The sequence below is a fragment of the Manis pentadactyla genome, chromosome 3, assembly GCF_030020395.1.
Source record: "Manis pentadactyla isolate mManPen7 chromosome 3, mManPen7.hap1, whole genome shotgun sequence".
NCBI classification, from domain to species: domain Eukaryota; kingdom Metazoa; phylum Chordata; class Mammalia; order Pholidota; family Manidae; genus Manis; species Manis pentadactyla.
In genome coordinates this window covers 141,526,413-141,538,426 of record NC_080021.1, presented here as the reverse complement: position 1 = coordinate 141,538,426, position 12,014 = coordinate 141,526,413, and the positions used below count along the sequence as shown (strand labels likewise).

General features: G+C 39.4%; 1 protein-coding gene across 6 annotated transcripts in view; it reads right to left on the bottom strand.

Moving 5' to 3' along the window:
- Positions 1 to 6,526: 6,526 nt before the first annotated feature.
- Positions 6,527 to 12,014, bottom strand: part of FRMD3 (FERM domain containing 3) — a 267,152-nt gene continuing 261,664 nt past the window's right edge. For 5 of the 6 annotated variants that reach the window (XM_036904323.2, XM_057498554.1, XM_057498555.1 and 2 more), the window contains one exon: positions 8,160 to 11,646. In XM_036904323.2, the coding sequence (XP_036760218.2) occupies positions 11,051 to 11,646 (596 nt within the window). In that variant the 3' untranslated portion in view covers positions 8,160 to 11,050. Of the gene's footprint in view, positions 6,748 to 8,159; positions 11,647 to 12,014 lie in introns of those variants that run through there. The other variant, XM_036904324.2, reaches the window with a different exon arrangement.

Sequence of the window (12,014 nt, the reverse complement as noted above, 5' to 3'; positions counted from 1 at the left end):
TGTGCAGGCTCCTTAATGGAATCCGTGACATGGTTGAGATCTGCATCCCTTTAATGTGCTCTGATAGTTCTATCTGCTGCTGTCCCACCTCTTCCTTTTCTTGAGTCATGTAGCTTATGATTCAATATTCTGGATAGGGTAAGACAAATGAGTCCTTTGGCACTGTCCCACACAGCTGGTGAAGCCACTGCTTGCTTACACAATCTCACTTTCCCCTGCAGGATAAATCACAAGCCAAGGAAAATCTTTCTTGCCTCTAAACTGTGCTACCTTGACAAAGGCGTGATGTGGGTAAAGTGAAATTGTTTTCTTACCCACTCCAGTGCATTCAAACTCATTATCTTTTAATTCAACAGAGTGCTGGAACTTCTCTGAAATTCTGTATTCCATAAAGGGTCTCTCATCTGTGAATGATTAAGTCAGTATTTTCCAGGGTCCCCCAAACCATGGCCTAAAGAGGCTGGAGCTGGTTCACAGTCCACTGCAGGGTCCATAATCAGGACAAAGATCTGTCTGCCTATTGCCTGACAAGTGGACAACACTCCTCCCAGATCTCTTGGCATATGGTGCTGGATCCCACAGTTGCCTTTGTGTATATTTTATAGGCATTTTCATTGTGGTTGCCACTGAAAGTACATAAAACAGCTTAAAGTTATAATAATCCATTTTAAACTGATTACAACTTCAATCGTATATAAAAACTCCTTTGCCTCTGTCCCACTCATTTTATGTTGATAGAAATTACCTTTCTTATATTGTATATACCTTAATGTAGATTTATATTTTTTTATGCTTTCTTGAAATTGTACACTAGATTTTAAAATGACTTATGTACCTGTGTTGTGATACTATAGGATTCTATACTTGGCTATATACTTTGCTTTATCAGGCATTTTTATGTTTTTATATGGTTTGTGTTGCTGTTTATCATCCTTTCACTTCAGTTTAATGGATTCCATTCAGTATTTCTTAAAGGGCAGGCTAGTGGTGATGAACCCCCTCAGCTTTTGTTTATCTAGGAAGTCTTCATTTCTCTTTTGCTTTTGAAGGCTAGTTTTTCTGGATATAGTATCCTTGGTTGACAGTTTTTTTCTTCCAGCACTTTGAATATATCATCCCACTCTCTCCTAACCTGCAAGTTTTCTGCAGGCAGATATGCTGGTAGTCTAGTGAGAATTCCCTCATACTTAATGAATTGCTTTTCTCTTGCTGCTTTCATGATTCTTTCTTTGTGATTTTGACAGTTTAATTATCATGTATAATTGGTATAGATCACCTTGGATTTTTTCCTAGTTGGAGTTCTTTGAGCTTTTTGAATTTGCATGTCCACTTTTATCCTCACATTTGGGAAATTTCATCCATGATTTTTTCAAATAGGCTCTCTGCCCCTTTCTTTCTTCTCCCTCTGAGACTCCCATAAGTGTATGTTTTTCTGCATAATGATGTTCCACAAGTTTCTTATTCTACCTTCATTTTGCTTCATTCTATTTTGCTTTTGCTCCTGGCCTCAGTAATTTTGAATGTTCTGTCTTTGAGTTCACTGGTTCTTTCTTGTGCCTGATCAAGTCATCTGTTTGGAAACTTCAATAAATTTTTCGATTCAGTTACTTATTTCTTCAGTTCCAGAATTATTCTTGGATTCTTATCCATAGTTTCTCTTTGTTGATATTCTTATTTATTATGCATAGTTTTCCTGATTTCATTTAGTTGTTTTTCTGTATTCTCTTTTTATCATTGAGCATCCCAATGGTGGTTATTTTGAAATAGTTTGTCTTGTAATTCATAGATCTCTGTTTCTCTAGAATTGGTGTTTGGCGATTTCATTTGTCCTTTGATTGGGCTTGTCTCCCTTTTTCTTCATATGTCCTTTTATCTTCTGTTGGTTTTCAGCATTTGTAAAATCTGCCACTTCTTACAGTCCTTGCAGTTTGATTTCATACAGGGAGGACTGTCTCTAGTCAGCCTTCCTAGATATTCTAGAGACCTCACAAGCACTTTCTGGGATGTGTCCTTTCTGTGTATGTGTGTACGTAATTTCCTAATTGAAAAAGTTTGCCAGTTTCTACTGAGGACTTCACCCTGGTGTCTTTTTCTCATGTACTTCAGAGTCTCTGGTGGTATGGCAAGCTGTGGTATTGGACGTCCACCAGTGTCTGTCTGTGGTGCTGTACTTTAGTGCACGCTGATTGCCTTTGTTCTCAACTACCCACAACCTAAGAGCACTTGGATTCAAGCAAGACTGTAACCAGTCCATTTGGCAATCCATGAAAAGTCAGGACATTGAATTTATGTTCCACTCTTTCTTTTCCCTCCCCAGGGAGTTGTCAGGAATTGGGCATTTTCTACCCATCTACCAGACACACTGTAATGGAGGGTGGAACTCTGGCAAGGAAGTGCCACATATTTTCCTATTAAGCTTCATTACAGTTGGCTTCATTCTTACCTGGGATGCAGGAACTTTTTAACTGGTTTCTGAATTTCTCACAGAGGCAACTGGCCTCTGTAGCTCCATGAGAAAAGAAGGGTCTGGGATTCCTATTCCACCATCTTAGTCACTCTTTCTTGTTCAGTTTTTCTCAGATTCAATTTGTATCACCACCTCAGGCAGCTGCATTATTAAACCTTTACCACTAATTGTTTTGGAAAAGTGCTGTAGGAGAGCTAGGACCACAAAGGGACCTCTGAATAAAGTCAAAGAGAAGTCTGAGAATCGAGCCTTTCAGGGAGCTTCCATGAAGGTCTTTCAACCAACTCAGGATCAGTGACAATTTGCAGGGCCCAAGGCAAAATGAAAATGCAGAGCCCCTTGTTCAAACTACAGGGAAAAGTACAGGTAAAAGTTCTAAATATAAAGGATTTTCTTTTAAAAACATTTTATTATAAAACATAATAGTTGAGTGACATTTATAACACATAGTGTTAAAAATTACAAAAAATAATATTTTGGTGCCCTAATTTTGCATAATATTTTGTATTAATATAAAATAATAATTTTGTATTGATATGAAAGTTATCATTATCAGTATGTAAATATTTTGATTGAGAATAAGATTTTAAGATTTTTTTTAGGGTTCACTTTTCTGAAAACTCATTAGGCCATCAAAACTTATTTTAGCAACTTCATTTTCAATTGATGTAAGAAATATCAGTCACTCTTAACAAATGCAAGATCACAAATAATTTTGGTAATTTTCAATTTTGACAAGGATCTTCCTGATGATGCAGCTGTTACTGGTGCTGTTAAGAATGTTTTACAGGCTATAACATTAGGATAAACTTCTGACAAATTATTTTGAAATATAAATTTTAGTATATCTAGAGCTGATGATTCATTCAGAAAATTAAGATTTAACTCTTCTTACAAATCAAATTTTTTTGGAAGTCTCAATTTAAGTTTAAATGTTTGTCTACATTAGTGGCATTTTGTTTCCTCTAACACTTCCTGTAAGTTTTGAAGGTTGTACAAGAAACAAAGTGGTTTCATGATTTATATATAACTTAAAATGCATATTTATGAACTCTAATACTGTGTATTTAATCACAAGGAAAAATAATTTTACAGTTGTCTGTTTATTAATAATTGGTCCATGCAAGTTTTTATATGAAAAGTTTTTTTCTGTGAAATGTGAGGATCTTTCTTTTCTATTTCCAAAACTGTAGATACTTGTTTTGCAATGTTGCAGTGATTTTCAAAACCAGAGTCTGAACTCTTTGAAGAATTCTAATAACTTTCTGATATAGTTTATTGCAGTGTCCATGTGTATACTTTTATGATGTAGTATGTTACTACCACAGTTGACTTCCTAAGTTGTGGCAAATTTTTACTTCCTATGTTGTTTCCCAGTGCTCAGGCCAGAGAGTTGATATCTGTGCAGATGCTTTATTTTAGCAATGGGCTCCAGGGACTGATGGGCAAGCTGGCCTCCCCAGTTTCCAGGGCTGCCCCTATGAGAAACACCTTTCTCCCAGGGCCAGTTTCTGCTGCAGCCTTCTCCATTGCCATTACTCTGGGCTTAGGTTCTGGTGCAGGCAGTCCTCCAGGGATCCCTGGGCCTCAGATTGTGTGTGTGTGTGTGTGTGTGTACATACCTGGTATCCAGGCCAGCTGCACAGTATGCATGGTGCCCACTGTTGCCTGACTAATCTATACATTTCATTCTGCAGTTGGACTTCACTTATAAACACAAGTTGAAAGATATAATTATTAAGAATTTTAAGATGGTGAGAGCAGAGCATTGAATCAAACCTTCTAGAGCAGAGCCCTGTACAAATTCACAGGTCACACACCCATAAAACCACTCCTGAATCCAGTAGTTCTCAACCAGGGGTATTCTGCCCATCAGGGTGAGCCACCTCAGGTTCAATTATGTGCGATTCTAATTGAGCCCTTGAAAGCAAGAGTGATGAGCTATATTCGCACAAAAAAGCAGGCATTCACCCAGGTCTGTCATTCTCAAGCCCAGGAGGCCATCTCCTCCTCTCTGTATAGCAGTTCTCCAGTAGAATTGCCTGGAGACTCCAGTGCTGGGCAGCTCCTGCACCTGCTTTCAGCTGTATTCTCCTTCCTTGGGGGAGCTAGCTAACGTCAATAGTGGGAGGTGTGGTGACAGCAGCTGACTTGGAAACTGCCTGGTTAAGATTTTGTTCACTCAAATAATAGTCCAAGATGGATCCAGTTTAGGGAGGGGTTAGGGGGCTATTGTGCTCCACGTAGTCATCCAAGGATCCAAGTTGCTGTTAGCTCTAATATCCTCACCTGGTGGCTTCAAGGTCACTGCAGGTAGTAACATCCAGTGACAAATGGAGGCTCACACCTAGTCCAGAGCTTGGAAGTGGTACAGATCACTTCCCATTCAAATTTCATTGGCCAGAACTCAGAAATATGGCCTTACCCAAGTGCATGAGGGCTGGGAAACATAGTCTACTTCTGTGTACAAGATGAAGTAGAAATTATTTTGGTGTTTGGCTGCTTGCCTCTGCCATAAGAAATTTGAAAAATGGGAGATTTGGAGTAAAATGTATATAATGTGTCCCCAGCCCTTCCTAGACAGGCATGTCTGTGGGAATACCTGGTGTGTGGGGCCAGACTGCCCTGAGAGGCAGCTTCCCAGCTGTGGTTCCTTGTACTCATTGATGTTTAATTCACATTGTAGCTTGTGCTCTGGGAAGAGCATGCATGGAGCATCCAGGATCAAACAAGCTGACGCTTCTCATTATAAAAGATCAAGTTGACTTTTGCACAGCTGTCTTGAGTGTACTTAGCATGAATCCATTGCTCACAGTTAAGCAGATATTGGGTGCTCTGTAAGTGCAGTTAGAAAAGTAAGATTCAGGACTTTGGAGATAAAAGCAGTGCTGAGATCATTCTAACCCTCTATCTGCCTCATATTAAACAAGAAATTTAACATCACAAATGGTAAACAAATTGAGTGTGTGGTATTAAATATTCAATGACAGAAGGCTCATTTAAAATAATCTGTGGAATTAATAGTTGCACATCAAACCACATACTATGATTATTTTTGTTGAGTTTTAATCTGATTCCTGATGGCAAATAGGTGAGCTCTATCCTTCTGTATGTCACCTTGTCAGTATTTTGGAGAAAGAAACTGGAAGAGTTGTTGAAAGAGGGCACCCAGCTGATTTGGCAAAACCTTATGGCTGAAATGTCTGGAGCAGTCCTAGCTAACGTCTGTTGCTGTGGCATAATCACTAAAAACATTGCTTTTCACTCTCAAAAGAGTCCTGGTTTGGATGATAAATTATACAGTAACCCGGTGACCAGGAAGCAGTACCTTTATGTGGCCACCACGGATCAAGGTCTGGTTTTCAGCTTTGCAGAACCAGCAGCTCAGAATGTCAGGACACTCAGGCTGAGCCAGGATGGGAGGAAGCTGATGCACACCAAGAAATTACAGGATATCGAGTCTTAAATCAGAACTCTGTGTTTTTAAATTATTGTGAAGATGGACTGCCAAGCAGAGTGGAGACTAATGAGGGTTGGCTAGTGTGTTCTCTGTCTTGCAGGGCAGCCTCCTGAAGAGCCAAGTATTCTGACTCTGATGGATGGGGGGATTTGAGGTGATCAGGGCTGGTCAGAGGAGCTGATGTAATTTGCAGGACTTGTCTCAATACTTGGTACCCTCAGAAAACATACTTTTTGTCCTACTGAGAGTTTTCTTTTACAGCCAGAAAATTGCTTAGTTGCCCTTCTAAAGAGATCTTTGGGTAAGCATCAGCTATAGGTAAAGAATAAGGATGTGTGGGCCCAGCTAACCCTCTTTACTGATGTTAAGTCCCAAGTTCCCTCACCCATTTGCAAGGCCTGTTGGGACCAATGTCAGTATTAAATACCCGCTGATGCCTGGGGTCCAGCCAGGATTGGCCCTCTCCACTTCTTGCCTGCTGGCAATATTGGAGGTTGCAGAGATACTAAGTATTCTTATGGTGAATCTTGTGCTCCCTTACTGCCCCTTTACCCCCCTCCACCAATTCCTAATAAACAATAGACACAATGGCCAGAAAAGGATTAAAATCAGTTTTATTAAGGGATTGGAGAACACAGCTGGGATCTGAGGCCCAAGTGAGGCTTCTTTCATCCTCTCTGAAGTGACGATAGCTGGGCCCACAGGGTGGGGCTTGCGAACTTACCCACCCCATCACAGACTGAGGCTGGAATGTGGAGAGCCGAGTCCGGGCTGGGCCCACCACGGGCAGGTCCTGCTGGGTCTGTTTACTGCATGGAGACTGGAAGCCCAAAAGCAGGTCCAAGAGCAAGAGAGAGAGAGAGAGAGAAGCAGGAGGACAAGTAAGCAGGGACCTTTAGCACATTCACTCTACCCCGTAGGAAAAGATGACCCAGAGCATCTCAATTTCCTCAGCCACAGCCATCCCAAGGTCACCCAGAGGTGGACCCTTCTCCCTGGTACTTTCCTTCCAAGCTGGAGTGTGGTTAGGAGATGTTTCCCCTAATCCTTTGGCTGAGCAAGGAATGTAGGATCAGGAAAAAGGTTTCTCCCAAGAGCAAGCACAGGTCAGGTGCCTGGACTGCTCAGGATAAGTGGCCAAGGGCCATTTTGTGGGAGCCTTCCAGTCTGCAGACACTCACCCAAAGGTGCTGCCTAGAGCTGCCAGAGCTGGGGCTATGGGTCCATAGGAAACCTCATGCCTGACCACTAACCACTGAATTTCTTTTCTTGCCTGTGCTATAAAGCCTGGATCCCCAGAGACTGCTTAGTAAGAACTTGACAGACTTCCCCCACCTCCCACTCCTTGGGAGGGTGAAATGGATGAAGGTGGTCAGAAGGTACAAACTTTGTTATAATATAAATAATTCCTGGGGATGTAATATACAGCATGATTACTAAAGTTAATAATACCATATTGTATATTTGAAAGTTGCTGTGAGAGGAAGTCAGGTTCTTACCACACAAAACAATTAGAACTATGTGAGGCAATGGATGGTGACTAAATTTATGGCGATCATTTCACAATATATGCATATATCACAGCATTATGTGGTATACCTAAGACTACTATATGTCAGTTATAACTCTGTAAAACTAAGAACTCAAGAGGCCATCACAGCTGGTGTACTGTTTGGCATGTATGGTGTTCCTATTACAAAGAGCCCCCTTTGCTTCAGTCTGAGAACACATTCTGATTTAACTATCAGTGTGGAGGTGTTAGTTTTTGTGACAAGCCAAAGCAGAGGGCCTTTTAGGCTATGCTGTATGGAGGGGAAGGTAGGAGTAGAACAGTAAGATTCTTCCAGGGCCAATGAACAAGTGCTGCAGACTGGAGTCTGATGCAGCTCTGACACTAAACGGCCAGAAGCAATGACATACTTCTCTAGCTCTCTGAAATCCTTCCTCTACCTGTCATCTAGAATACCCCTCTTCCATATTTGTCTATGCGTTTCTCTTTCTCTAGGTATATTAATGCCATTAATTAACCATAGCTGTCTTTTATGGTTGGGTACATTCAATAGTCCTGGTTTTAGCCTGGGTGACTTTTATAAAGGGTTAATCCCATTCGTTACCTGTGATTTTTCTTTTCATACTATCACCACTCAAGGTCCTATATGGCACCTTCCTATAGTTCCCAACAAGTTTTATGTACCTTTACTTTGAATAAAACTAAATGATTGCAGAAACATTTTTCCCCAGAGTATTTTTATTAGGGATTCCTGCCACCATATTAACATATAAAACAATTTGGATGTTGACACAGAAATGAAGATTTCACTATACAAAGATAAGGCTCCAATCACAGGTAACATGGCCTCATATCTGTAGTATTTCAATGAAATCGACTCATTTTGAATTCTTTCCAGAGTTGTCTTATCAATATTAGACAAACCACAAAATATAATCCAAATACATAACATTTTACAACATATGTTCCAAGCACAGACAGAAATATACCATACTTTACCTACATTTTTTTCATGATCCAACTTGCACTGTCACTAAAGACAAGACTGTGTGTGTATATGTATCTGCCATATGTGGGTGTATATATAACAACAAATATACACAGTTGTTTTCATGGAAAATTGAAAGCTTTGAGACTGTGGGTATTGTCCACCATGATTATCTGAGAAGGAAAAGGAATAACATGTCCCAAATTCTTCAATTTGGGGAAAAAGAAACACAACTATGTGTGAAAGGCATATCAGTTGTATGTATATAAATACACATATATACCACTAATATGGAATATACATATACTCACACACTTGCTTTGGACTCTGTATCTCTGTATTATATACTCTCCATCTTTGGAAGCAGTCTTTTCCTCATTTGACTCGGGCCTCTGGTGACTGTCTTCTAACAAACTTAAGTGGATATTTCTAAAAGGTTCTGATTCTATTCCAATAAAATGGCATTTCAGGATCCCAGTTTTACTTTTGGTGACTCTTGTTTAAATTCAACAGACTCTATCCTGTCAACTCCTTCACTTAAAAACATTTCTATTCAACATGATGTTTTTGCCTAAGAGAAAAGAGATGTTAGCTGGAAATGTTAATACATTAGTTCTTAATATAAATCTGCATAGTTGGACTATGTGTGATATCCTTTCAGTATTTTTCAGGTTTTACAGCAGCAGTATATTATTTCCATAATTTAAAAAATGTTACCTTAAGGGCTAGATGATTTGATATGGTTAGAACTTCAAAGAAAATGATATGAAGCATGTTTAGAAGGTGGATTAATTTTTGTACAGACTATACTGGAGCACCCTTATGTCAGAAGTATGACCAAGAAGTCATAAAAAAGAAGAAAAAAGTTGAATCTCAAAGCTGGCCACTTGCAAACTTCAAAAAAAAGCTGTAGAAAATATATTTCTATATTGGTATCAAATTTCAGGTAGTAAACATTGTTTATTAAAAAGCAAAATAAATCCCTGAAAGCACGTGAGAAAGAACTCTAATAGCAAATGGATATTACAGTGTGGTCAACCCAAGCTTCACGAGCTGACTCTTAAAACTTATCTTCAAAATTAGATGTCTAATAAAGCACTTGGAGCTCCATAAATGAGTAGGACTGGAATGGCCAATGATTGTTATGGGGAGAGTACAGGCAGCCCCACCTCTTTGTAAATGAAGGCAGTGGGATGTTTTCAGTCTGTGGAGAAATCTCCATGCTCTTTTTCCTTCTCACACCACAGTATGGAGAAGTACTCTGCGTGAGAAGGCACCAGAGCCTTTCTGTTATGGATTCAATGGTATGAAGGAAGATTCTAGAGCATTGTACCCCCTGCTGTCTGATTAGGGAGTCATTTCCCTCCTTCTCCCAGCTGGAATGGTGTTTCAATTACTGAGCCCCCTCTGCTTCTCTAATGGGAACCCCAAATGAGTTAAGATCTTAGAGACACCCAGCAAGGAGTCTAAAGACCACCTCAAAAACCCCAAATCCATTCTCCTGTGCACTTCCTCTCTCATACACACACTTCTTTTGAAGTTTCTCAACTTTTATTAGATCCTCTTAAAACATACCCATATCAACTCGGACAGCAAGTGCACTGTTCCTACATCCAACACATTCATTCCATCACCATCACCTTCATAAAATAGGTCATTCACCTGCCCCCACTTGCCCACCAGAACCCTTGCTTTACTACTTGCCATCTGTCCAGTTTCCATGTGTTTCCACTCTTGTTAATGTACAAAATTAACTTCATCATCTTTAACTTTTTTCCTGTAAAGTTTCACTTTCTTTTAAAAACATTCTGCTTCCCCAGCCAAAATATATGGACAGAGCTTAAATGAAAGTAACTTAAAGTCTTGTCCAAATACTTTGAAAAATGGACCACGCTGTGTCCATTTGATGCTCTCCATTTCTACATCCAATTCCATCATCTGTTTTAGGAGCTTATTACTACAGCAACTTTCTACCTGTTTTCTGTCTTATATGCAGGTAACAACAAATTATGCGACTGTTCAGCCAAAAATATTTTTAAAAACAAACCAGTGCCAAAATATTAAAAAATTCCTGACATACTCTTTGTGCATTAGTCTTACAATCTGTACACTTAAATAACTCCAGGAGGCTTCTTTTTTGCTAAAAATTTACCAAAATATTTTGAACACATAAAAATATTTTTAAAAAAACAAAAACAAAAGCCCAGCATAAATTTAGTTGTATAGGCATTGGTTAGAGGACATTGTTTTCACTAAGGATTATATTCAAAAGTGTTCTCTTGAATTTTTACTAAAATTCTGATTCTGAAACTTATAGCTTGTAATGGTGCTATTAAAAAAGAAATCTAATTCAGCTCAAAGTATTATAATAAAGAGTATGTCTGTACTATAATAAAAAATAAACATTTTTGGTTATTTAAAGGCCATCTTCCTGACCTGTAACTAAAATAACTGTATCTGATTAAAACTTACTTATTATGCAGTGAATTATGGAAAGCTAATCAGTAATGCGTAAGGAATGCCTGTCGATAGCCCCACGACCATTCAGAACCAGGCATTTGCTGGAAAAAAAAAAAAAAACACCTGTATTGAATATAGCCCTTAGTCATATATGAGATAGGAATTTTATGAACAGCCCAGCATGTAAAGAATGAGGTTTACTTTGCCAGCCACCCACTCCTTGAGAGGACAGTAGTATTCATAGTGAAATTGCTCAAACTCTGGCGTCTGGCGGATTTCACATAAGAAGGAGAGATCAATACCTGACTCCAAAAGGAGGAGGAGCAGGGGGAATACAAAGAGCAGCAGCCCCAGGCCCACCACAAGGAGCCTGGAAAAACTCTTGACCAGTGGGTTCACCCGAATATGGCCACTCAGAATGTCGTAGCTCCACGACAAAGCTTGGTGAGCCTCCTTCAGCTCCTCTTCTTCGGCCATTAAGAAGGCATTTTCATCTGCTTCCAGTTCCTCGAATGAATCTGTGTCTTCTCTTTCGAACTCCACCCTAGATGGACAGTCAAAGAGCATGTCAATCTCATCATCCACTGGGGTAGGGAGCAGGCTGGCAGTTGGGCTGTATGCCAGTTCAGAGATGGTCAAGGGCTCTTCTTTTATTTTATCTTCCTCTTCGCCTGGGGGATTTTCATAATTCCTGACTTCCTTCACTGGTGAGCTGGAGATCAAAGGGGCAGAAATATCATCTTCTTTGGGCAGTGGAACACCTGTAAAGAGACATTTTTTTTTCTTAATTTTGAATTTCAGGTTTTCTGTTTCCACCAAGATCTCTAGATGGAAACAAACCCTCAAAAAAAAAAAAAAGTAGAATTCAAGGAATCCATGAAATTGTTCTGTGGAATCCTGACTTTTAACAAAGTCATTACAGACTGTGTACCATAAGCTCTAAGGTCAACATGCTAAACCTGAAACAACCAACAATAAAACCTCAAATGTTTGGCAGTATTTACAAAATTATTAATTATAGTCTGCAAATGCCTAGCCATGGGCATGTCTTCAAGAATAAAATTATAATAAATCACTTATAATTTTGAGTTGTGTCTTTTAGAAGTCAACACTGTCATCCAAAAAAGTG